At 37.5% G+C, this 27,988-nt stretch overlaps 2 protein-coding genes across 4 annotated transcripts in view; one reads left to right on the forward strand and one right to left on the reverse strand.

Moving 5' to 3' along the window:
• Nucleotides 1-880, reverse strand: part of DZANK1 (double zinc ribbon and ankyrin repeat domains 1) — a 54,343-nt gene extending 53,463 nt beyond the window's left edge. The window contains exon 1 of the mRNA XM_088131450.1: nucleotides 615-880. The gene's annotated coding sequence lies outside the window, so the exon portion shown is untranslated. The remainder of the gene's footprint in view (nucleotides 1-614) is intronic.
• POLR3F (RNA polymerase III subunit F) lies at nucleotides 874-27,861 on the forward strand. 3 transcript variants are annotated; one of them, XR_003085102.2, is made up of 10 exons: nucleotides 874-1,013; nucleotides 1,573-1,690; nucleotides 2,452-2,519; nucleotides 4,100-4,167; nucleotides 9,120-9,232; nucleotides 11,041-11,184; nucleotides 17,979-18,086; nucleotides 19,158-19,349; nucleotides 20,027-20,175; nucleotides 23,744-27,743. XR_003085102.2 is itself a non-coding variant. In XM_088131451.1 (9 exons), exons 1-9 carry the CDS (start codon nucleotides 970-972, stop codon nucleotides 27,859-27,861), a joined length of 1,113 nt encoding a protein of 370 aa, XP_087987577.1. In that variant the 5' UTR covers nucleotides 874-969. The 3 variants fall into 3 exon arrangements, 2 of the variants coding, with proteins under 2 accessions (XP_087987577.1, XP_007431891.1); XM_088131451.1 differs by lacking the exon at nucleotides 20,027-20,175 and having other exon boundaries at nucleotides 27,604-27,861; XM_007431829.3 differs by lacking the exon at nucleotides 20,027-20,175 and having other exon boundaries at nucleotides 955-1,013.
• Nucleotides 27,862-27,988: the final 127 nt, after the last annotated feature.

Consider the following 27,988-nt stretch of genomic DNA (forward strand, 5'->3'; position numbering starts at 1 on the left):
GTTATTAAATTACATTGTTTTTAATAATATTTACTACAGTTTCCTGCAGGGAACACCAGGGATGTTGGCTAGAATGAGAAGTTAAAAAAAAAACCCTGGAAGAATGAAAAAAGCACATCTTTTCTGATGAGCAGAGCATGTCCATGCAATCAACAAAAGCTGAACTGACAAGGGAGTTTTTGCCTTTACTTTATCAAGAAGAGACATTAATCCAGTTGCTCTGAAATTTCCGGGATCTATTCTTCATTCCTTTTTAAAAACTAGTATTCTATAGGCTAATTTTCAAGTATCTGGTATCAAGGTTAAAATAAGTTACAATATCTAGTTAATATTAATTCTTTTTAAAAAAGAAAAACTCTTCTGGTTTACATAAGCATGGAATTCTGAAAATGACACAAATGTAACTCCTTGCAAATTCAACTCATGGGAATTTACTAAGAAATCCACTGAATCAGGACCATTACTGAAAGATAGTCTATTAAAAGGAGTTTTTTCACAAAATCATTTTTTTTTTCAAATGGACAACCAACTAACACCGGAATACCGTCAGTGAGAATTAGGCTTTTGTTTAATCGTCCTTACAAGATTGTATAATACAGAAAATAACCTCTTACTTGGAGAAAGACTTGCAGGGTACAAATCTGACAAATTAAAATATTTGACTCTCTCTTTAAAGGTCTTTGTTCTCTGTTGTATCTTTTTTCTTCCTTCCCTTTACTTAGTAGACTACGATCCCTTCAACGCCGAACGTGTTGGTACGAGGCGAGGATGCAAAAAGGCATTGGTGGGATCCGTCTCCATGGCGATCTCCGCTCCGCCTGTTCTGTCAGGCGCTTCGAGATGACGTTATCACAATGCTTCCTTTAGCGGAGGCTTTTGTGCGGTTAATTTGTAGCATAATTTTAATGTGTTCCGGGGAGCAAGTAGGGAAATGTGTATGAATGAAGAGAGGAAAGACGGGCTCTTTTAATGGCGGACTTGAAAGCTCCAGAACCTCTGGAAATCGAGAACAGGTAGGAAGTGAGTGAGATCGGAGAACGAGTAGTACTGATTGGTAGGGCCTAACGACAGTATGGATAGAACTGGAGGTCTCTTGAGCAGGGCGGGGTTAGCATGTAGGGATGTAACAAGAGAATGAGACAAGACCTGGATGGGAATAATAAGTGTAGGATGAGTTGATACATTTGCATTTTGAGGGAACTTGTTCAAAATGGTTGAGCAAGTTTTAGTTTTGGAATACGTGTCTATTTCTTTAGTACTAACTGTTGGGAAGCAAACATTACCTTTATGTCTTTTTATTTAAAAAAAATGATACTAGGTATAGACCCTTTAGCCATATTTAGTTTTAATGTAAACTCCAAAGAGCAAATTGTTTTTTATAATTAATTTCCATATGATTCTTTTATTTTTTTAATATTTGTTTCTTTTCATTTTATTTGCTTCTTTATGGTGGATCTTGTTTTTATTTATTTTATGGTCTCACTGGTAGACTCCTTTAATTTCATAAGAAAAAAAGGATACAAAAGTTTAGAGTTAACTGTGTATTTATCTTACTACTACTATTTTGCCCAGGATAATTGAGCTGTGCCATCAGTTTCCCCATGGTATCACAGACCAAGTGATTCAGAATGACATGCCTCACATGGAAGCTCAGCAACGGGCCATGGCCATTAACAGACTGCTATCTATGGTAAGAGCTTCCCAACTGTGTGTGGTTGTTGGATTTAAAAAAAAGATATCTAGCTGTAGTCTGAAATAAAACATCTACTATGTCTGTGTTAAAAGCATAATTTTAAAGTAAAAATACAGTTCACAGTTCTCATCACCCTGTAAGTCCATATTTAGATTGGTGCGTCTTTACCATACTAGGATTCTTAATATGTTGTCAGTTATTGACTTTGTGTCCTTCATCCAGCTGGAAAAAAAAACACTTTGTTTTTTTAAAAATAATTTCATATATTAATTTTATTATAATTTGTTTTTACAATATTTTATAATATGTTAAACTGTTTAAATCCTGCTCATGTATTATATAAACCACTCAGATGATTTCAATTGGAGCAACATAAAAACCTAGTAAAAATTAAATAGTAAATTAAACAATAGGAAATATGAGCTTGCCAATGAATAAATGCTCACAGAAAGTTGCAGCCAATATATGCTTTTTGACAAATGTATCTGTTTGCTATAATTATCTGCAAGCAATTATAGTTTGGAATTTGTTTATTCTTAGATTTATATCCTGCATTTCATTCAGGAGCTCTAGGTAGTGTGTATGCATATCTTTAAAGTGTAATCCATCCACTGGTTTTCAGAGGAAGGATAAAACAATTATTTTAATAAGAATCAGAATTACTGAATTTAATTTTGTAACTGAGGACATTGCTTCCTGCTATGCATTCATTATTAGAAAACTGTGGAAATGCTTTAAAATTGTGTGTATTCTCTTAGGGACAACTAGATCTTCTGAGAAGCAGTACTGGCCTTCTCTACAGAATCAAGGAATCCCAGAATGCTGGGTATGGATTTTTTTTTTACTCTCTTTTATTAAAATTGTCCATCAGTTGCTTAATATGAGGAAGTAGTACAGATAACATAACATTCATTTATCCCTTCATAGCATAGCAGGGCCATATAGAAATAGAAAGTCCAACCCAGCCAGGAGAACCCACTCAGTGTTTGCTTCTGTGCTCTTGTAAAAATTGCATTTGTATTAGAATACTGACATTTTAGGCTGTAATGCTAGAAAATAAAAAGAGAGTGGGGGAAGAGGGGTAATGGAATTAATACAGAAATATCTCTCAAAATAATATCAGTCAACCTTTAAATTATATTAATCTTAATCATATTTCTCTTACCTCAGATACTCAAAGGAATGAAAATAACAAGCTTGCTGTTGATAAAACAAGTTCTAACTTTAGCACAGGTTTTTATTCTTCAAATACTCTTAGCTCTCTTTAACTGAAATTACTGAGTACTGCAAGATATCCTTTAGTAGACTCAGATCTTCACTCTGACATGTCCTTCCACCCAAACTTCCCAATTCTCTTTCTTCTTAGTTAACCGATTTAAACCGTTGGTAAGTGAGCCCTCTCCATTCCATATCCCCTCTCTCAGGAATCTGAGATCTGGTGTTCTGATTTAAAATTATTTAAGTGACAGATTCCATCTGTCCAATGATCAGAGGGGTTTCTAGGTTGTTTTGACTTTGGCCAGGGTGCTTTTCAAAACAGAAAAATAAAATCCAGTCCCTTCCAGATAATACCTTAGCATGTTTCCCTCATGCACTGTGGTATTTTGAATCCAACTTTAGCCATAAAGTGAGCTCATTTGGTCAGATTATACTGCTGGATTTCTGCCCTTCATCCAGAAAAGAGAGAGACAAGTTTGACTTCTATAGAGCCCTTAGGATTTTTATTGGAATGTTCAGGTCTGAGATATGCAGTCCGTTTTCCATAATCTACAAAGTATTTGAAGTAAGAAAGTATCAGTAAGAACCATCAGCAAATATAGCAGACTTTAAGAGAAACATCCTGGGAATGCTCTAACATTGGGAATAAAAAGCTGGGCTTACCATAAAGGTTTCTTCTGATCTTCAGGAATAGAACAGGTGGGCTCTTCTATTTTACATGATTTATCTCAACATTGATGATAGGTGGAAATTCTGTACTACCCCATTTTTGTATTTGCTTAATCCCTGGTTAGTTTTAACTGGATTATGTTGGATTTCTTTTTTTAAAACTGTTTCTATTATTTATAATATTTATTTATAATAGAAACCGCAAGAAGTGCTTTTTTAATGTAAGCTACTTTGTTGTTTTCTCTGAGCCATTTTGCCCTGAAACAGTTGTGCTACTGGGAGGAAGGAACACATGTGGGCTGATGTATGAGAGATCAAGCAGCCAAGTGAAAAGTCTCATCCACTGAGAGGGTACTAGCAATTAGTTCAGTGGTTTTATTTATTCAAGCACCAGCCATAGCTCTCAGTGGAGCTTCAGGAAGCAGTACTTCCCTTGTGCTATCTACTCTCCATATTTACCAAATCTTTTTGATCTTCAAAAGTGAAAAGATGTTCACCTTATATTTTGTTTTCTTGCAGTAAAATGAAGGGATCTGATAATCAAGAGAAACTGGTATATCAGATTATTGAGGATGCAGGAAATAAAGGTACTATGTATCTGTTTTACCTGTTGTCCTGCTTTACTATTGTCTTTGTGAAGTGCTGTAGCTGTTCTGTTCTTGAATACAGTGGAATATCAATGGTATTTTAAAGTAGGAGAAAATTATTGATGGCTTGCTGAGTAGATATAAAAGGAAGTCTGGACAAATTTATTTTCATGCTTAAAAGTATTTTAAATACTTAAAAGTAAAAAAAAAATCAAGGAATAGGAGGAAAAAAGAAAGATCAGGAGCCAACAGTTAATTTCTATCATTTCTTAATTCCTAGAAGAGGTTTTGAATATGTATTTGAGATGGCAGCTATTTGTTTGGTAATGGTATTATTCTACCCCAGGAGGAGGGAACCTTTTGGGGTCAAGCCCTGCACTTGTCATTTGGAATCAATTTAGGAGTTGCAGAAAACTGGGTGGAGTCTAGACAAAAAGTCATTGAGGTGCTTGTGATTGTTAGTCCCCAGGTTGTCTTTGGTTGGTTTACTAACTCATTTAAAAAAACAAAAACAAAAAACAATTTCATCACTGTGCCCATCTGCATAGAGAATTGGGCTTTATTGTTCTTAATACCATTATTATTACTGTGAAATTATCATCCATGCATTTGGAGTAAAAAACACAAAACTCTGTCCTTTGAGATCCTGTTATGAGAATTGATAGTAGCTACAATTATTACTGGCCATTAATTCAATACCTGCTGGTGACACAGCAACTGCTGCTGTTCTTCATAGAACAGTCTGTTTCTGTGAATCATTGGTTTTAAATACAGTGCACACATACATCTCCTACAATAGGAAGAAGAAAGCTAGTGATACAAATGATAATTATGGAGAGTCTAGGGCAGGACTGTTCATGGCAATTAGAAAGCGTCCATGGCAGGAAACAAGAAGATGAAGTATGTTTCCAAGATGGCTTTTTTACTCTGCAAGTTTATAAGACAACAAAGCATTCTGGGGAGATTGCCATTCAGCAGCAAGTCTTTGTGTGGGTGAAATAGTGGGAAAGAACTACATAGATGATGTGGATTACTGCTACAATTTGTTGCTGAATTTTGATGGAAAACTGGAATAAGCAGAAAAAAACTACATCAAAAAGTGGCTGCTGCTTCTAAATCAGTCACATGTAGAATTGGGGATGGGAATCAGGAGTGCCTGAAACAAAGAAGGAAACATTGGAAATAACTGGAATTTAATTATTTGTACCCACTGATCATTTTTAAAAAATTTCTAATAATATGAATTCATTGACTTAATTGAAAGATTTCAAAATAATATTTCTAATTTGATATATCTAAACCTCAGTCAGTGCTTTTTGTTTATATTTTATAACTTGTCTAATTTCGAGTGATGTATAAGTATGTATAAATGATAGTGCAGCTCTTTGCCATATATGATCCAGTAATAGGCGATGGTATTAGCAGTGTTTAAAAGAAAAACACAGAATTTAGGAATAATTTTTATTTTAAATGTACCTATTTTACCAAGCAAAAAGAAGTTGCTATGGTTTAAGTCTTTAAGAGAAGAGGCCCAGCACTGCATTTTTTGATTGATGCCAGTCCTTTGAAATTAAATAAAATACTTGATTCCTGTTGACTGCGTAGTTTCAGCCATGCAGTTTTCTTGGCAATAGCATGCAACTGATTTACCACTGACTTTCTTTGTGATATTAACAAATTCATAGTTTAGCCAGCAGCCCAGTAATTTTCTGGTAGTCTCCTATCGATGTAACCAGGTGTGACCCTGCTTAGCTTCTGAGTCCAAACATGGTTATTATTCTTAAAAATCTAAATCCTCCAACAACTTCTTGTGAGCTGTTTATTTGATTCTTCAACAGCATGAATGAGCATAGCAAACGGTTTGTCAAAATTAAATTCCATGTGGTAGCAGATAGTCACTAATGCCTTGGTCACTCAATTGAATTACTGTAATGAACTCTACATGGGGCTGCCCTTGAAGACCACTTGGAAGCTGCAGGTGGTCCAGAATACAGCAGCATGGGCAGTGATGGGCATATTGTGATATACAAAGATGTGCTTCCTGCTTTGCGAGCTGCACTGATTGCCATTTGGTTCTGGGTACAATTCAAGGTATTGATTATCACTTATAAAGGCCCTGCCTAGCACAGGACCTGGTTACTTGAGAGTCTGCCTGTCTCCATATGTTTCTGCCCATCCAGTGAGTTCAGTTAGAGTAGGTACACTCCAGGTCCCATCAATTAAGCAGTGTTATCTTGCAGGACCTTCTCAGTAATAGCTTCTGCCCTGTGAAATGATATCTTTCTGGATACTGCTTTCACCCTTTTGACTTTCTAGAAACCACTAAAGACCTGGTTGTTTTCCCAGGTCTTGGGTTAGGATGGTGGTTAAGCCCCTTGAGGTTTTTTTGTTTTTTTTTTTTGTTTTTTGTTGTTTGGTTCTTTGGGGTTTGGGGTTTGTCTATGGTCAGTTGTCTTTTTTTCTTTTTTTATATAATTTTATTGAAAGTTTTAACAACAATAATAAGAACTAACATAAACTAAAATAGAACAAAAAAGAAGAAAGAAAGGAAGAAAAAGGGAAAAAAAGCTAAAAATGCAAAAAGAAAAAAAAATAGAAGAAAAAAAATATAAAGAAGTGGCTTCCAGTCTTCTTCAGAATAGTTATAAGTATAATTATATTTTAACCTCTCTCTCTAAAGTTACATCGTAACTCTCTTCTTTCTATAGTCTATTCTGTCTAATCATCAAAACCATAAATGATAGGTTCATTTTTTTTCTTTTTTACCAAAAGGCCCATAAGGGGTTTCCAGTCACCAATAAATATAGATATTGTCTTTTCTCTAATCAAACAAGTCAATTTAGCCATTTCAGCAAATTCTGTCATCTTTACCAACCATTCCTCCATTGTAGGTATCACCAAATCATTCCATCTTTGTGTATACAATAATCTTGCTGCAGTTATAATATTAAAAACAGTGTTCTATTGCTCTTTTTGAACTGTTTATCCATCAGTCCCAAGAGCAAAATTTCTGGTTTCAATTGAATGTTAATCTTTAAAATCCTCTGAATCACTGTATGTATTTGAGCCCAAAATTTTCTAGCTTTTTTGCATGTCCACCAAGCATGATAAAATGATCCTTCGTGTTCACATTTCCAACATAAATTTGAAATACCTTTATACATTCTAGATAATTTTTCTGGTGTCATATACCAAGATACATAATTTTATAAAAATTCTCTTTATGATTATAACATAATATAAATTTCAATCCTTTCAACCACATATTTTCCCATTGTTCCATTTGTATATTATAACCAAAGTTTTGAGCCCACTTTATCATACATTCTTTGACCTGTTCTTCTTCTGTTTCAAATTTTAATGAAAGTTTATACATTTTTGCAATTACATGTTCATCATTTGTACACAATTCCATTTCAAATTCTGTCTTACATTGTTCAGTACCATGAATTCTTTTGTCTACTTTAAATCTTTCTGATAAATGTAAGTAAGAAAACCACTGACAACTATGTCCCACTGTCATCAGTTGTTTTCCTGATTTTATTTTATATTTCCCTTGATAAAATTCTAGTATCTCATGATATGTTAACCATTTATCTTTGCCTATTATTTTTCTATAAAATGCTTCTTGTACTGAGAGCCATAAGGTATTTTCAGGCACATCCTGGGTTTGTATCTATTCCATATTCTCAATATGGCACATCTAACATAATGATTTTTAAAATCTACATTAATCTTGATTTTATTGTACCACAAATATCCATGCCACCCAAATCTCTGGTCATGCTCTTCTAACTCTAAAAGTCTTTTATTTCTCAGCAACACCCATTCTTATCTTCTTTATTTTTCTTGACTTTTTTTTTTTAAGTTTTTATCTGTGAGCTGCCAGGAGTCACTACTGAATTGGGCGGCCTTGAAATTCAAATAAATAAATGAAAGTTATTTATTTCAAACTGCAATTGAGACACATGTTTAATTGAATTTAAAAAATAGGCTATGAACATTATATTTTCCAGACACACTGTGCGATACTTCGGTAACAAGATTAAGCAATATGAATGAAATAGGCATCTTTGCTTGATCTATTGCTAATTATTGCTTGTACTGGTGAACTTGATCATTAAAATTATGCACCACTGGTAAGAGAAACCTATACCTGATACATAGCAATGAACTATTGATATTTATTTATTTAATGAATTAGCTGCCCAACTTAAACAATGTGACTCAAAACAATAAACAAAAAAGTAACTACATAATATTAAAAAACCATGCCCAATATATAAAATGGTGACCAGACATGATAATTAAACAACCAAAATGGGACACCACTTAACTGGACCTAAACGCCTGGGGAAAAAGCCAGGTGTGTTGTTTGTCAAGATTTGGGGTTTTTTTCCCCTGACAAAGGACATTTGAACAAAGTAAGTCATTTTTAAAGAATTTTTCTATTTATAACACAACTTTCAAGGTCCTTCTTGTTCTCCCTCTTCTTAGTATCATCATGGTTATTAATTTTGAAGTTATATTAATTTCTTCATATTCCTGCAGGGATCTGTCCTTTTTTATTAATTTGTTTAGCATAATGATAGAAAAAGATTAGCTGCAGCTTGGATAGGATTGTTGGCTTTATGAATCTAACCATTTTGTGATGCTTAAATTGAGCTTTTCTGTATTTTCATTTCTTCCCAGTCTGCTTACCTTTTCCATTCCATCCATGAGTACAGCTATATTTTCCCCATATCCCATCTCCATTCTGGAGTGTGAGGGGAGTGTGCAGTTACTTGGTCAGTATGTGTCTGCTTGTATGTATGTATGTATGCATTATTTATTTATTTAGTAGCAGAAGAATAAAAAGGTTAAGAAGGAGCATCCACAATCTACAATATAATCAAATATGTGATTCATAACTCAACTAAGTTAATTTTTCATCTTCCTTTTAAAAAAATTAGGCATTTGGAGCAGGGATATCAGATATAAAAGCAATCTTCCATTAACTGAGATCAACAAGATCCTGAAGAATTTGGAAAGCAAGAAACTCATTAAAGCTGTAAAATCTGTAGCAGTGAGTACATCCATAATTTTCAGCTAGCTCAGTGATCTTCATTTTTTTTAAAGCAGCACTTTGTTTTTTAATATTTTAATGTTTGCAGTATTTTTACATTTGCAATAAGCCTACCAACACAAATCATCCTTTTTATGAACTTTTTATAAAAGTTATAAATTTTTTATAAATTGTTTCTCTCATTAAATTATTGGCTTTGATTATGTAGCATGCTTTTGAGTAATTTCACAAAATGTATTATAACAATTGTTTTTAGAAAGCCATTAAATGCATGTAAGTAACAACAATGAACGGTCATATCATCATCTTGAGAAAACTGTTCAAATGATCAGTCATTCTTGTAATTCATTTTTTATTCCATCACCAAAATATTTAATGAATCGTGTAAGCTTGACATTTAAAGGCTACACTTTAATCCAAGAAATCATGTCAGTTCCCAAGCCCCTTCTCATCTTCTGAAGGTAGGACTAATACATAATTCTATAATATTTGGTGAAATAGTACCCCCTTCCTGACTAGCATGATTGAAGCTGTTCTTTATAGTAGAATTTACGGTTAAGTAGGCCCAAACAGCTGCCTGCCACATCCTGCCATGTCACCATAATAAAGTCAGCCACTTGATCTATAAAAATATCTCAAATTTTATTTCCTGAGAGTGAGTGGCATCCAGACTATTGTAACTTAATTTGCTTCTAAAAAAAACCCTGGTAGGTGGAAGAAATAGAGATAGGAATATATTATCAATATAATTAAATGGGTCCTATCTCCTTCCACAGAGATTCCCTTCCACCGCATTTTGTCCTGGTCCACACTACTGTATCAGTGCAACTAAAGAAGATAAAAACATACCCACCCAGGCTACAAGTGTCTAGTCCACAGAAATGTGGCTAAACTGAAGAATGAAATCAGCAGAAATGTAGCCACATAAAAATACAAAAGTAGCAAATTAAGAAAAATGAAATACTAAAAGAGGGGAGTAATCTATTTTAAATCTCATGTTTATGATTCATTTTTTATTCCATCACCACAATATTTAGTGAATCATGTAAACCATAGTTATTCCCTACTCCCACTGCCTTGCTAAACTGAGCCTACCTATTCTTAGCACATATGAATACCAGTGGATCATAACCATAGCTCTGGGTGAGCTCTCACTTCTTCCCCATTCATCTGTCCCACCAGTTCTCATCTATGTTATGGATTAAAAAGCAACACTGCCAGCTATCTCAGAGTTTCACTCTGGGGTAATCCAAGTATATATCCACTAATGTCCAGACCATGGATGGGACCAAAGGGTCTTTGGATGCTTTTCCCTTCCAGGCCAACTCTTTAAGTCTGGTGCACCACAAGCAGCCCATTTGCCTGCTTTACATTTGGGCTGAATATTCCACCCACTGTTTCAGAGGCCTTTAGGCCAGATGGTAAAATGTCTGAGGGAGGAGTGACTCTGTTTACCTAGTTCTCAGGTGTTAGATCTTCCAATATTAGATCTTTAGGATTTATGTAACAGTTTTCATATATTTCTCTCTCAGAATGGTAGGAAACCATGTCACCAATTCTGGGGAGTCATATTTGGAGAGCTTCAGGAGTCCACAAAAAGGGACTGAGAAACTTCATTTTCCCTATCCCTTTTAGAGAAAGTAGTATTAATTAGCCACAGTTTTATCCTTGTTCCTTGAACCTGAAGTAAGGGAAAAAAAGGGAGTTGGGTATGCAATATCATAAAGCATAAATATGCTTCATGATAAATATTACAGGGTTTTTCATATTGCAGAAGAGTTGAATAAAATACGTCATTAATTCAATAGGCATCCAAGAAGAAAGTGTACATGTTGTACAATCTCCAGCCTGATCGTTCTGTGACAGGAGGAGCATGGTATAGTGACCAGGACTTTGAATCTGAATTTGTAGAGGTGCTAAATCAACAGTGTTTTAAATTTCTTCAGACTAAGGTAAGTGACCCACTTGTATAATTGGTATATGATGTGATATATATCAAGGCTGCAATAATGAGAAATTGACTGCTTTATTCATTAGTTACATTAACTGAGAAACAGGCAAGTACAAACTGGGGAGAAATTATATAGAAATTAACTTCTTTATGAAAGTCTTTGATTACAGGTAGCCCTTGGTTAACGACCATTCATTCAGGAACCGCTTGAAATTATGATGGTGCTGAGCGAGTGGTACTTAAAACCAGTCTTTGAAGTTTCAGCCACCCCAGCACCCACGAGGTCACGTGATCGCAATGTGGGTACTTGGCCACTGGTTTACATTTATGACGGCTGCAGTGTCCCACAGTAACATGATTGCCTTTTGTGATCTTCTCTGCCAGCTTTCCACAAGTAAAGTTAATGGGGAAGTCAGCAGGAATGTAACTTTAGAGAGAGAGGTTAAAATATGATGTAACTTTAGAGAGAGAGGTTAAAATATAATTGTACTTACAACTGCTGTGAAAAATATCAAAAGCCACTTCTTTGTATCTTTTTTCTTTCTTTTCCATTTTTCTTTAATTTTTTTTCTTTTCTTGCACTTTTTGCTTTCTCTTTGCTTTATATCTTTTTATTTTTTCTTCCTTCCTTTATATTAGTTTGTATTAGTTTTTATCTTCTTTTTTAGAAGTTTTAATAAAAATCATATAAAAAAAAAGACCCCCAAAAATGAGGAAGCTGGCAGGGAAGGTCACAGGTCACTCGGATAAGTCTCCCCTACCCTGCAGCAGCCACCCCCAGTCCCGCCGTGCTCACACCTCATCTTACTGGCACCCTGCAGCAGCCACCCAAGCCCCACCATGCTGCACTGGCCCCTCCCATACCCAGTAGCAGCCACTTACCTGCCTGTCAGCCTGTTTGCGAACCGCCTGGGACTTGCAATTTCCTGCCAGCTTCCCCACTGACTTTGCTTGTTGGAAGCTGGCAGGAGGTTGCAAGGAGGTCCTCTCTTAACGACCTGTGATCCTCACTTGACAATAGCGTGGAGTGCTAAGATTGCCTTTGCTAAGTGATGCTGTCATGTTAGAAACCGGGAGACTGTGAGTTCTAGTCCCGCCTCAGGCACAAAACCAGCTGGGTAACCTTGGGCCAGTTACTCTCTTTCAGCCCTAGGAAGAAGGTAATGGCAAACCAGTTCTGAAAAAACTTGCCAAGAAAACTTTGAGAATGATTCAAGGTCACCCCTCCCCAAAAAATATTGACAAAGTTGCATTTATCTGTTTTATTTAAACTTCTTAGTTTTTTTATTAACTTTCTAGCCAACGTCACTTGTCAGATCAAATCAAATCAAATCAGTTTTATTGCAGCCCTAAGGCTAGATACAATCTAAGCATCTAATAATAGAAGTATTACATCAGAATACTTCTATTATTCTGATGTAAAAAAGTACATATCAGAAAATCAATAGGTATAATCAGATCCAGTCCATCCAACTGTATATGCAGATTCCTAGTCTTTGCTGACTCCGGTTTCACTGTTGCTAAGAGTATGGATAACCAGAGTTTTGGGGAACATAACTAGACATTTTATTCTGGATACTCTTCTTAAATGTTGTCAGAAAACTCCAGATTTTCAAAATCAAAATTGTAAGGCTAAAAGTATACTAGCATTTCCATTAACCTAAGGTTAAGGCAGAAGTTAAATCTAAGTTACACAATGCAAAATTGTTCTTTCAAATCCCAAATAGTTTCATTTTGCTACAATTGCTACTTCTCAAACCCTCAGAAACTACTTAGAACCTAATTACTTCAAAGATCCTCTCAAACATTTTGGCTTCCACTACTCATATATTTTTACAACCAATTTTAAAACGCATTGGGTGGGACTGGCAAGCACTGCTTTAAATACTTGGTCCTAAACTGTTTTGGGCTTTGTCACTATCTTGAATTGGGTCTGGAAGCTAGAAGGCAGCCAGTACAGTGCTTTAAAGATTGGTCACATGATCCCACTTAGTTACTTTGCTTAACAAATTAAATTATGTGTCAGCTGTAGTTTTGAGCTTGTCTTCAGGGTTATATGGAGTACAGTGGGGCAAAAAAGTATTTAGTTAGCCACCAATTGTGCAAGTTCTCCCACTTAAAAAGATGAGAGACGCCTGTAATTTTCATCATAGGTATACCTCACCTATGAGAGACAAAGTGAGAAAAAAAATCGAGAAAATCACATTGTCTGATTTTTAAAGAATTTATTTGCAAATCATGGTGGAAAATAAGTATTTGGTCACCTACAAACAAGCAAGATGTCTGGCTCTCACAGACCTGTAGCTACTTCTTTAAGAGGCTCCTCTGTCCTCCACTCGTTACCTGTAGTAATGGCACCTGTTTGACCTTGTTATCAGTATAAAAGACGCCTGTCCACAACCTCAAACAGTCACACTCCAAACTCCACTATGGCCAAGACCAAAGAGCTGTCGAAGGACACCAGAAACAAAATTGTAGACCTGCACCAGGCTGGGAAGACTGAATCTGCAATAGGCAAGCAGCTTGGTGTGAAGAAATCAACTGTGGGAGCAATAATTAGAAAATGGAAGACATACAAGACCACTGATAATCTCCCTCGATCTGGGGCTCCACGCAAGATCTCACCCTGTGGGGTCAAAATGATCACAAGAACGGTGAACAAAAATCCCAGAACCACACGGGGGGACCTAGTGAATGACCTGCAGAGAACTGGGACCAAAGTGACAAAGGCTACCATAAGTAACACACTACGCCGCCAGGGACTCAAATCCTGCAGTGCCAGACGTGTCCCCCTGCTTAAGCCAGTACATGTCCGGGCCCGTCTGAAGTTTGCTAGAGAGCATTTGGATGATCCAGAAGAGGATTGGGAGAATGTCATATGGTCAGATGAAACCAAAGTAGAATGTTTTGGTCTAAACCCAACTCGTCGTGTTTGGAGGAGAGAGAATGCTGAGTTGCATCCAAAGAACACCATACCTACTGTGAAGCATGGGGGTGGAAACATCATGCTTTGGGACTGTTTTTCTGCAAAGGGACCAGGACGACTGATCTGTGCAAAGGAAAGAATGAATGGGGCCATGTATCGTGAGATTTTGAGTGAACACCTCCTTCCATCAGCAAGGGCATTGAAGAAGAAACGTGGCTGGGTCTTTCAGCACGACAGTGATCCCAAACACACCGCCTGGGCAACGAAGGAGTGGCTTCGTAAGAAGCATTTCAAGGTCCTGGAGCGGCCTAGCCAGTCTCCAGATCTCAACCCCATGGAAAACCTTTGGAGGGAGTTGAAAGTCCGTGTTGCCCAGCGACAGCCCCAAAACATCACTGCTCTAGAGGAGATCTGCATGGAGGAATGGGCCAAAATACCCGCAACAGTGTGTGAAAACCTTGTGAAGACTTACAGAAAACGTTTGACCTCTGTCATTGCCAACAAAGGATATATAACAAACTATTGAGATGAACTTTTGATATTGACCAATACTTATTTTCCACCATGATTTGCAAATAAATTCTTTAAAAATCAGACAATGTGATTTTCTGGATTTTTTCCCCCATTTTGTCTCTCATAGTTGAGGTATACCTATGATGAAAATTACAGGCCTCTCTCATCTTTTTAAGTGGGAGAACTTGCACAATTGGTGGCTGACTAAATACTTTTTTGCCCAACTGTACATTTAGTATTGTCATGAAGTTTTGAAGCTTTGAATAATGATTTGGCTGCCTTAAAAATGTCAAGGAGTTCCACCTGTTGATATTGTCACTTCCTTTGGGATATGACCTCCACCCCTTCTTCACTGTGGAGTGACGGGGGCGGGGGGCTTCCCTTTATAAAGTGGAAGTATTCATCAACAACATGGCTAAAGGCATAGGTGGAGTGAAGGGTAGGCAAAAATATTGTATGTAACAGTTCAGTGCCCAAGAGTTTATCATGTTTATGATAAAGAGCTTGAATTGAGAAATATGGGTGTCATCTGGAATGAAGCAGATTTACCACAAGTGAATGGGCCTCATAAGCAAGATGTCATAATAAAGGCCATAAGGTCCACTGTGCCAGTGATGAAGCTGGCAGAGGAGAGAGACCAAGAAACCAGGTACACTAATTAATGCCTAATCACTTGATAGAAAAACCTTCCCTTGAACTAAATCAAATTATGCTCCAGTAAAAGAAAAGAGCTGGGAAGGAGAAAGATACAATTTTCCATGATTTATGTGATCCCAGAGCATTGAACTCCTATCAGTCCAAGTATGGGTAAACCTTATGTCTAGCAAATGGAAGTAGATCACCATGGGCTCCATATACTTAGTGAAGACCTGTAGCTGTGAGAGTTAGCCCTCACACAGTCAGTGAAAAATGACATGATGGCAAATCTAACCTTTGCAGAAAGGGGATAAAAGGAAAGCAACCTTGCTATGCAAAAGAAGGAGGCACAAAAGGGTTTGATCTGTCTATCTGTATGTCTGTCTAAACATAGCTGTCACTAGAATACTTTTCTTATGGCTTCCTAACTTCATTCAATAACAATTGTTTATTAGGAATTTTGGATTCTTGTAAGCTTGTTTAATAGGTTCCAGTCCTTACTTGTTGGGTGAAGCTTGACAGGGCAGGGCCCAAGCTGAAGGGAAGAATGCTAAATTGGATAGGCCTTGAAGTCCAACTAAATTTGTAAATATTTGCAATGATAGGTTATGACAGAAATATGGAAGTAGGCATTCATTACATCAACAAAAGCAAGCCATTGCCTCTCCTGTAATAAAGGCAGAATAGATGTCACAGTCACAATATGTACCAGTTGACATCTCTAAGGTTGAAGATATTTTGACCCCCATTTCCTTTTCGGATGAAAATAGATATCTAAGTAATACATGGCCTTGGAGTACATTGGAACTCCAGAAGTTACAAGTAATCCTTGTTTAATGACCACAATTGGTACTGGCAACTTGGTCACTAAGTGACACAGTCACTAAGTGGAAAATCACGTGACCATGACTGTGCTTACGATTTTACTTCAGCTTTCCTTTTTCCCCACTCCCTCGCCCTTTGGAATGCTTACCCTAGTTCTGGGATAATTAACAAGAAGAGAATTAATGTTTGTGTTTATATTCATTGGAGAGGAACGGATTAAAAGACAGTAAGCAAACACACAGTGGGGACTACACATGGAAAGCAGTGCAGTGGTGCTGGCAGCTCTGGGAGCCGTGAGTGCACTGCACAAGCAGCCCAGTGTATTCCCTATTGCATGCCTGCTTACTCTCTTGTAATCCCTTCCTCTCCAATCTCTCCACTCTGCGAGGAGGAAAAAAAGGAGAAAAAAAAGGATCAGGCACAGGACAACATGTACTAACTGATTGTAATGGCAAACACGTGACAGAGAGAGATGCTGTGAAGGTCGTAAATGTGCACCTTGGTTGCAAACTTATTTTTTCAGCACTGTTGTAACTTCAAATGGTCACTGCATGAGGCAGTCGGTAAGCGAGGTCTACCTATATCTAAAGAAATAAGGCACAGTCAGCACCATGGTGGGCCATGCCAGCAGTCTTCACTTGGGAGATCTGCACTGCTTTATATATCTTCTGGGAAGTGTAGGAAGAAAGAAGTTTCCACATTTCTAAGCAAATGCTAATATTCCATTGTATGTGCTTGATAATTGACATTTTGGAAAGATAATGTTCTGAAGCCATAAAACTCAGAATCCTCAGAGTCTGGCTTCCTATATTTTTTGTCTACCAGGACGGTGTGTTGTCTCTGCTGCAATTCATGTAGGTACAGTTTTCATTCTGGACTTGATAAGGATTCTCTAAACCTATCAGACTTTCACCCCAGGCCATTGCAAAAAATCTCTCTCACTAAGATTTCCAGACCCCACTCTTACCAAATTTGTAGTTCTCCTTTGCTGGATGTTTTTAAACTCAGGCTGGATCACCATCTCTCATGCATGTAGTAGTGGATTCTAACCTGTAGGAATTCTATAAAGCAGGAAGTTGGATGGTATTAATGGGGCCTTCTGGGTTTTTGTCCTGAACAGTGTTTGAGCGTATTGAAAGCTGGTCCCAAGGAAGGGGTCCCTGGGATATAACTAAAAAGGCAGCTGTTTCATGTAATGCATCCCTCAAGCTGGTTAGGCACCTCCACTTTATGTGGCAGATGTGGTACTTTATGTGGCAGAAAAAGAGACCAGAGTCCTAGTATATGACAGAGAATTCTAGTTTATGTGGTTTGAATTTCTAACATTTTGCTTTCCAGATGTGTTTATCTATACATATCTTTAGCTTTTGATAGCACTGAGAATTTCAGCATTTCATGTGGTTTTATTCCAATGTTTGTGTCATTTCTACTTTATTAGCTAAGTCTTCATTATTGGGTAAAATCAAATCATGAGATAACCAATCTCAAGAAAATTGCAAGCACTTTCCTGAAGAAAAAACATTTGGCCAATTTTATCTCCCACCAGATATTGTGGTAATTAAATTATTGTTAGGCATCATTCTGACTTCAGACAATGAATGAAAAAAATTTTTTTTAATCCAGTTCTTAAAAGTCTATAGTATTTTTTTTTAAAGGAACTTTTCTATGTGATAAGTTTTATACTGCATAGTCAAAGGTGTGGAATTTTGCAGCAAAAGCTAGCCATACAGAAGTTAAGTGTGTTGATTCTTTTGGTGTTAAGGAATATTTTTTTTAAATACTCCCTGAATAGCTTACCTGCAAATGTCTTACTACATCGGCTAAAAATATATTCTTCTCCACTGATACAGGCTGCTTCTCTACTACATCTTGTTTCCATTGGTATTATCTTATAGGCTGAAGCAGCTCGAGAAAGCAAGCAGAATCCTATGATACAAAGAAACAGCTCATTTGCATCTTCTCATGAAGTGTGGAAATATATCAGTGAGTTAGGTATCAGTAAGGTAAGACCATTGTATTATTTTTTCATTTTGTGCTCAGTGAACAATGTTGTGTTTTGCAAAATAATAGACATTTTCTTTTTCATTGTAGTTGTAGATCATTTGGAATTCCAGGTTTAGTTGAACTGCACTAATGTATTTGTCACCTTATGGGGGCTTAATTTTAAGGTGCTGGTATTGGTCCTAACCTATTCGGGATTCTAAAAGATATCTGAATGATGGTAATTTTTTTGCCAGTGGTTTTCATGAGCCATTTTTAAAAATAATCAGTTGGATTATTAAATCCATTTTAGTATTATTTTAAAAATTAGAGCCTATCTTGAATACTTAGATTTTATCCACAAAAATGTATTTAAAAACAAAGAAAGAAAAGGAAGTATTTTTTTCTTGAAAGCAATAGAAGCTTGGATTCAAGTAAGACTATTAAATAAAAATGCATAACTTCAGAATGTTCATCAAAGAAATGCTCTATTGCTAATCCCAATTGCTATTGGGATTAGCAATTACTTTTAATAGTAATTGAATATAAAACAGATTTCATTTTTGAAGAAAAATAAGATTCTACCTGATAGCACAAAAGTATGGGCATAGGACAGTATTTTACAATAGTGTTGGATGGTGTTGTTATGATGGTCATATCATGGGAATGTAATTCTGAACTAGAGATAGAGCTCTGATACAACAGATGAGTATTATGATCTAGTTGATTTAAAGCACTTTTTATTTCTGTTTTGCTAGAATAGGCTAAAGCTGTGCATTTGAGTGAATTATGTTTACTTTTTTAAAATGGATATTCAGCCTATTTGTGGCAATTTTACTCCTCTTTATTATAATTTTGAATAGTCTATGTAATTGGAATGCAATTGTCTTTCCAACATTTCTTGGTAACTAAACTAATGGGTTAATTATTTCATGCTGATTTAAGTTCCAGTTGGATATTTTTTTAAAAAACAGTTGTGTTCAGTTAAGCATTAATTATATTATAGTAAGCATTAACAATAGCCTGCTTTTCAAGCGTCAGTGTGCTCCTTCTTTTGCTAGAGAATTCTTACTTGAACTTTTCAAATTTTTTAGGTGGAATTGTCAATGGAGGATATAGAAACCATTCTAAATACCTTAATATATGATGGAAAAGTAGAAATGACCATTATTGCTGCAAAGGAAGCATCAGCAGGGAGTGTGGATGGACATATGAAACTCTACAGAGCCATCAGTCCAGTCATACAACCCACTGGGTTGATTCGGATACCTTGTGGGCTCTGTCCAGTATGTATTCCTCAGGAATAATACATTGAGATCAGATGTTTAACTAGTGTGACTTATTTGAATTTATCTGTATATTCGGTAGACCAGTCATTCCTTCAGACCTTCAGAACACATAGAACATTGTTTTATATCTGGTAAAATATTTAAGCAGGAATGGGAAATCATTCAGGCAAATTTCTGTTGGTGAGTATGCATTGTCGGAATTACTAGATTAATGGGTCTTTTTAGCAAAATTGTATGGCTACATTAACATTTGGCTTGTATTACTAGCAATTTATATATTTGCTTATGCCAGCTTTAATTTAAAAATAGCCATTTTATTCTGTGTTGAAATAATCTAGGAGAAATTTAAAATATCAGTGATATTTTTAATTATAAACAGGGAAAATTAAAATTGTTTTTGCCATGAATGTAAAGGAGAGCTGAGCAGCCTTTTGGTGGTTTAGGGCCTCAGTTAATATTTTTGTGGGCTGCATTGGACAAAGTGATGATACAGGATGGCCATAGACATATGAGTTGAGCTGAGAATTTTTTTTTTTTCTGATGGGGGGAAGGGATAATTCTTTTTTTTCCCCCCTCCTTGATCTTCTTTTGGGAAAAATGTTTTGAGTATCTGACACAATAGTGAAGGTGCTGGGACTAGAATCCACAGACTATGAGTTTTAATCCTCCCTTAGGCACAGATGCCAGCTGAGTGACTTGGAGCCAGCCCATGTCTGTCAGCCAACCCAGTTCACAGGGTTGTTGTTATGGAAAAATAGGAGGAGGGAACATTATGTATGCTTCCTTGAGTTGTACAAATAAAGAAGGGATATACATCTGATAAGTAAGTAAACGAACAGTTTCAAGCCGTATACTGCTTACACTTTGATTACAGTTTGAAAATCTGTATGATTTTCAGTAATCATAGCACCCTCACTTCATTTAAAGGGAATTTGGAGGCTGCATGTAATTCTGGGAGACAGGTGAAGACCAGCTTCTTTGTGGAAAGAGAATTCTAAAAGGGTGGCGCCACAGTCTGAAAATAGACTAGAGGCCTCCTAGGTTAGCTAGCTAGCTAGCTTGCTTGCAAGAGCTTTTATGCCTCTTCAATCACACAAGTCAACCAACTGGCTTACAAAACTATAAAACAATAATAATCTTCTCCACCCCCACCCCCCACCCCCAAAAAAGAACAGGTCAGATTCCTCTTATTTGGACTGACAAGTTTCAGTCTTGTTCCAGGCATTGATGTGAAAACTTTTATCATGTGGACTTTCAGTAATTTTTTACGTCATTCAGAATTCACTCAGTCTGAAGGCTTCTAGATACTGAATATCAAAATGAGATTAGCCTGAGTTTAGACTCTTTTAGGAAACAAACACAACATGGCAGATGGCAACTAGCTGATTGTTATTATTTCACCATCCCACTAAGTATGTTTCTTTAGAGCCAGGTTTAGTATTTCAGTAGGGTTCAGCAGTTTGAGAGGGTAACTTTAATGAAGTCCTTATACAAGCCTGTACCTGTTTCTGTGACTCTGGTACTCTTGAAAGCCTTCTTCATGTGATGCTCTACAATAATTGCCCCCAAAATTCTTTTTTTCCTCTTGCTATTCCATGCTTCAGGTCACTCTGATGAATTTTATAGAGTTATGTTTCAGTTAAGGTAACTTCTGTCACACACAATATTGCCAAGTTTTGTATGGTAGCTATTAACATCTACAAACAACTGTTGCTGGATTTATAATATCATTTAACATTGCTTTTATTTACTTTTTGAGAGCTTTTATACTGTAGGTGTCCAATTGATATTTTATTTCATTCTGGTCTGTTTATAATCTTTGATGGCAATAAATTCATCTGTATATAAACCAATAGAATTTTAGATACAGTGGTACCTCTAGTTACGAACACCCCTCCTTACGAATTTTTCAAGATACGACCAGCTCTGGCCCCAAAAATTTACCTCGACATGCGAACTCCGCCTCGAGCTATGAACTGGATCCGCGGCCATTTGCCCTGCTGCCACGCAGTCGTGGCTTCCTGTGGGCAAGATCGCAGTAGCAAGGAGACGTTTGGTGAGGCTTGTGGTGTGTTTTGTGGCGTTTGGAAAGTTTTTGGTGTGCTTGTCAGCATGGCTCCAAAGAAAATGCAGAGCAGGCTGGCAACTGACTTTAGACAGGTTTTTCCCCAGAACTGAGCCTGCAGCTAAGAGGCAAAGAAGAGAGGAAACCCCTGAAGGAGATCTCCCCGATGTCCCTTTGGAGGGGGACTCTCCCTCCAAACAATAACTGCCTCCCCATCCCATTCTCCCTCTTCATACTGTGCTGTACTGTACTTTTTTTCATGTTTTTGAGGTTTAAAAATAAAATGCATATGTTTCAGAACTGTTTAGCCGTATTTACATTGAACCTTATGGGGAAATTTGCCTCATGGTGCGACCAAATTCGGAGGGCGGAACGGATTAACTGTATTTACATTGAACCTTATGGGAAACTTTACCTCGACTTGCAACCACCTCGAGTTGCAACCAGAGTCACGGAACGGATTAAGTTCGTAACTAGAGGTACCACTGTATGTATGTATGTATGTATGTATGTATATGAATGAATGAATGAATGAATGAATGAATGAATGAATGAATGAATGAAACAAAGTCCTCATCAATAATAGCAATAAAACAATAATCAGCAATGGTCACAGACATCCCAGGTATAGATTTTATCAACTTCTCAATCCCCCATACCCACTTAAAAGAATCAAGTCTTAATAAGTTTTCTCAGTATTAGGTGGAGAGCAAGCATTCTCGCAGATATTCAGGTCCAGAGCCCAACCCACTTCACAAGGTTGTTGTGAGGAAAATAGAAGCTAGGAGCATTCAATATGCTACCTTGAGTTGACTAAAATAAAGGTGGAAAAAACCCCCAGATAGATAGATAGATAAATGTATGTCTTTACAGCTATTACAGATACCTTGAACTGCACACAGAAACAATTTGGCAGCCAGTGCATTCAGGGCATTCCCATTAGTATGTTAGTAATTTTATTTTGTATCAGCTGAAATTTCTTGGTGGTCTTCAAGGGCAGTCCCCTGTAGAGCAAGTTACAGTAGTCCACCTAAGAGATGACAAAGGCATGAGCAACTGTTGGCAGAGCCTTCTGTTCCTGTTTTCATGTGGAAAAATTATTTTTGAGGTAGTTGTGCATCAAAGCCATGTAAAGGATGTAACTAAACATTAGCCCTTTAAACTTTATTTGGAAACAAAATAGTTAAACTGCTAAATTCTTTAAATATTATATTGGAAATACATTTCTAGTATCTAATCCAGAAAGTAGCTTAATTGCCTGAAAGAAAGATGACCCTGAATTTAAGATAATTCCCCAAGAAAAGAAAGAGTAGATAAAAACCAGACTATCAATATGAATGGAAATCCTGTGTACTGCCCAGCTTCCTTGGCTTGTCAGCTGGGGTTAACTACCATTGAAATCTATTCTGAAGGGTTCTTCTTAACAAGCAGGAAAATATGAAATACAGTACATGTTTTGTACATATTCTTTGGCCCACAGATTACTTTTCAGAAAAGATCAGCAATAACAACAAAATTAATTGAATGACTATTCATTAAAATGATTATTTGCAAAATAAGTCCACCTCTTTGTAAAATGAATTGCACTCCCACATGCAGGTACACATATGAACTGCTTTCTCACACAACATGCACACACACAGACTGGAAATTTGAGTTCTGCAACCACAAATGTATACATGCTTCTCTATGGGGTTTCCCTCTTCCTGAAGGAAAAGCTGTATAGTCTGAAAGGCCCTGAGGCCTTTTTGATTTCACTTTGTCATTGCAAGGTACAGGATGTCTTTGGCTCGGACTACCTCTTACTTCATTAGGCAGGTATATCGAATCCTATCAGATCAGCCTCCAGATTAGTATATTATTGGTGGAACTGCAGTTACTTCCAAATAAAACTTTTAGATTGCTAGCACCCTAATTATACTATACTGCTGCGTGGTCCATTACAATGACTTCTCTTTCAAAGCCCATTTTAAAATACTGGACTTGAACATTACACTTTAGGATGACGGTAATGGCTGTTGGTCTCCAACTGTCTAATTAGTAAAATTAATCAGATTCTTCTAGGATTCTGCCAACTAATGTTGACAGAATGGGCACCGAGGGAGGCAGTTCTGGATGAAGTTGCACTTCCTTGTACTTCATAATTTGGGTGTCTTTATGGACTCATAGCTTCTCCCTGAACAGCAGGTAGCAGGTGCTTTTAAGCATCACTGTACAGATACAGAGTTTAGAGGTAAGGTTGGATGTACTGTATATAAATTGTAATGTACTCTGTGAATGTTGGTTGCTCTTTACGTATTATATTTGTATCTGATTCTCTTTCTAGGTTTTTGATGATTGCCATGAAGGTGGTGAAATATCTCCTGCAAACTGTATTTACATGATGGAATGGCTAGAATTTTAGGAGTCAAATAGGCTCTGAAACTTTAAACCTGATGAATCAAACTTTTTCTTAGAAGACTACTTGGGCACTGGGTTGATACTTTTGAAAATACTGACTGCCCTGCCATGTGCTAAATGGGATACTATAGGATTTGAGGCTCTGCACCTGCTTCCAAGTAAAATGCATAGGGATACAATCAGAGCTTTAAGAGACAAGTTAAATTTTGATTAAGAGAATTAGTTTGCTGTGCTGAATAAATGAACCTATTAGTTGCAACTGAATCCTGCAGTGTGTGTTAAGATTGTCATATTAGGGGAGCATTTAGCTCAAGATACTTTCATGGCACTGGAAATCAGGGATGCAGTCCATCCAGATGTTCTCCCATGAAAATCTTATTAATTACTGCAACAATGAAATTGGGGTTGGTGCTATACTCAGTGACATAAATGTTTATACATTTGAAAGCTTTAATACTGAAAAACACATCTCTTGAAAATTAAAATGCAAAATCCAATCCTGTGTGTGTTTGACCAAAACTATAGAATTTATCAGGAAATGTCAGTGACCATCAGATTTGTCTCATAGACTGAATGTGTGCTGCTTCCAAGGTCAGTCAGAAACTATGTCTTGAACACCAGTTTTGGAAACAGTATATTGAGATTTCTGCATGCAAAGCTCTACCAGTAAGATGGCTGCACCTCTACCTAGAAAGGTTGTTCACTAAACAAGCAATAATTCACATATGGATATTCTCTGTGCCTCTGATGAAGTGAACTGTAGCTCATGAAAACTTAAGCCTTTTAATAAAATTTGTTAGTTAGAAAAGGTATTAACAGACTCCTGATTTTTTGCCACTGTAGACTAACATGGCTCTCCTCCTACAGTGTCTTACTGTATCTTGTAAGGGAAGCAGAGTACTAAGAGAATTTTGTTTCTCTTGTTTATGAATTAGCTGAAGCCCTTTGTCAGTAAGCTTTCTTATTTTGTTTAGATCTTTTTAAAAAAGTATTTTAAAATGAGCCTGAGCTTCATTTTACAGAAAAAAAAGCAAGCTACTTCAGCCTAGTTGTTATGCTTTAAAATAATGCAAGGTACAGAGTTCTTCCTTTCTGAGCAGATGAAGCTTGTCAACTTTTATTCTCTTTTTTGATAACTCTTTTTATCTACCATTATAGTCTTACGTTATTTATGCTTCATAATTTCTTCAGTGTAGTAGAATGTTTATGGAAAATATTTGGATTCTCTTGTACTATCTGAGGCAGGAAGACTTGCTACTGGACTCTGGCAAAATAACTACATCTACAAAGGTTTCTTTTAAGTTACCAGAAGCATGTGAGAAAAGATAGTTAGATGGAGGTGCCTGTGTTCTTCCAGATCAACAACAGCACTCAGCCAGATGAACAACCTGTCTTTTAAAAGAACACCCAGAGCCTAAAATGTGAAGAGACTACAAATTTCTCAATGCCATGGGTTGGTAACATATAATGAAGAGAACAAAGGGTGTAAAAAGGGATGGGGTGGGGAGGGGAGGTGACTAGATCCTTTGAGAGCTGAGTAAAAGAGAAGAATCAAAGGCTGGATTGAGGCAAAACTCTCAACCCAGATGGAGTGAGATGTTCATCATAGCCATGCTTCATTTCATCTTCCCTATAAAATCCCAGTCTAGCCACTTGGCAGGGCCAGAATAACAGTAAAATCTACTATTACTTAGAGAAATAATGCTTTTTTAAATCTTAATTTCCCCCCATGTTCAGGCACAATGGTAATCTAAAATTTTCCCCTCAGGGAAATGAAGTGTTAATCATAGTAAGAATCTTTGTATTTGCTTGCCACATTTCTATAAGATTGTGCCCAAAGAACTCAGAACATATCAAATTAATAGGAATAAATGTAACTTTATAAAGGTACAGTAAGAACAGATGCAAAATCTGGATAAAATCGCTTGGATTCATTGCAGCTGGATGCTGGCTTTGCTGCAGGTCTGGAGGAGATGCCTAGGGCGGAGTCTTGCCTGGCTATCTGGGAATGGTTTGAACCTGTTGGATCTGAGGAAGTGGACAGTCTCCTTAGGACTGTGAGCTCAGCCACCTGCTCTTTAGATCTATGCCCCTCCTGACTTGTGAAAACAGCCTGGGGGTTGTCATGTGGTGGGTTCTAGCGGTGGTGAATTGAGTGAGGGGATTGTTCCTTCGCCTCTTAAGGAGGCTTTGGCCTGCCCACCCCCAAGAAGCCCACGATACTGGACAATTTTCATCCAGTATCCAACCTTCTTTTGGGGGGAAGGTGATTGTGCAGCAGCTTCAGAGGACCTTGGATGAAGTGGATTACCTGGATCTGTTATGGAAATGGCATTGGTCGTGCTTTTGGATGATCTCTGGAATGGGAGGGATAGGGGTTGTGCATTCATCCCTAACCTCTCAGCGGCCTTTGATACTGTCGACTGGTATCCTTCTGGACCGACCCAGGATTGGGGGTGGGCAGGACGGTGTTGTGCTGGTTCACCTTCTTTCTATGGGGTCAGTTCCAGTTGGTGGTGATTGAGAAGGAGAGATCCTACCCTTGGCCCCTACTGTGTGGGGTGCCGCAGGGATTGGTACTCTCTCTTCTATTTAACATCTACATGAGACTGCTGCGGTGATCTCATCTGTTGCCATGGGGTGAGGTATCATCAGTATGCTAATTGTACATCTCTGCCCCTGGCGACTTAAGCGATGCTGTGGACATCCAGTCCTGGTGCCTGGAGGCGGTGAGGGTCTGGATGGGGAACAACAGGCTTCAACTGAATGCTGGCAAGACTGAGTGGCTATGGGTTTTAAGCCCCTCTCGTTCTAGGACTTTGCCTTTTTTGGTACTGGATGGGGTCACACTGCCCCAAACAGACCCCGTGCACAATCTGGGGGTCCTCCTGGACTCATGACTCCTGCTCGATGAGTTACCTCCCAGACTACTGCAATGTGCTCTTATGTGGGGCTGCCCTTGAAAAGTATCTGAAAACTTCAGCTGGTGCAAAATGTAGTGGCGCAAGCAGTTGTGTGCGCTTCTGGTAGAGCACATCACCCCTCTGCTTCATGAGCTGCATTGGTTACTAGTTTGTTTCTGGATCTAATTCAAGAAGCTGGTGTTGACCTTTAAAGCCCTTCATGGCATACGTCCAGGTTGAGGGGCTGCCTCTCCCTGATTTCATTTGTCTGGCCTATTAGATCTGGCAGAGAGGGCATGTTACGGGTTCCGACGCCAGGGGAATTACTTTTGGCAGGCTCTAGGCAGCGGGTCTTTTCTGCTGTGGTGCCCGTGCTATGGAATTATCTTCCCCCTGAGGTGAGGTTGACCTCATCATTGTTGGGCTTCTGGAGGTCCCTCAAGACCTGGTTGTGCCAGCAGGCCTTGGAACCCCAGGGGATGAGTGATCTAGTGAGGTGGATCAGTTATTTTTAACATCTCTTTGCTTATTATTTTTTTAGTTTGGTTTTTTATACTTTTTAAATGTATTTATTGTTTTTAACCCTGTTGTATGCCGCCTAGAGTCACTTGGAAAAAGTGAGATGGTTGGCTAATAAATTGTGTAAATAAATTTAAAAAATCTAAATATCAGTAATACCTAATACCTCATGGCTTACAAGGACACTTGGCAATTGTATAATTCGATTTATCACTGCTGCTTTCTACGCTGTTTTTTTCAATTACTCAGCATAGGTTTAAAAAATCAGTCTGGTAGTACCTTTTCTAACTAACAGTTTTTATTAAAAGGTATAAGCTTTCCTGAGTTGCAGCAGAACATGTGAAGTTGCCTTCTCTTTCTCCAGTGTGATATATGCCATCATCTGCCAGCAATGCTCCTCCAGATTCTACATAGGACAAACAGAACAAACTTTGCACAAAATAATGGACACAAGTTTGACATCAGAATGCAGAACAGAAGCAAAGTAACATCAGAGCATTTCAACCTCCCAGGACACTCCATGGCAGACCTCAAAGGAACTGTTTTGGAAAAATGGGACTTTAACAGTACCATTGAGCAAGAAATTGTTGAACTCATAACAAAAGGTTTCAGGCAATCTTAGAAGATCTCAACAGACAAAAGGGTTTTAATACATTACAACTGTTACTTGATAAGATATAGTACTTGTACTTTGTCTCACATGTAACCTGCATCAGAATAACCAAGTCTCCTTCCCACCTTCCCCCATC

This window comes from Python bivittatus, unplaced genomic scaffold (assembly GCF_059951505.1).
Source record: "Python bivittatus isolate LINGU-HERP-01145 unplaced genomic scaffold, Pbiv_v1 ctg000960_np1212, whole genome shotgun sequence".
In the NCBI taxonomy this organism is placed as follows: Eukaryota; Metazoa; Chordata; class Lepidosauria; order Squamata; family Pythonidae; genus Python; species Python bivittatus.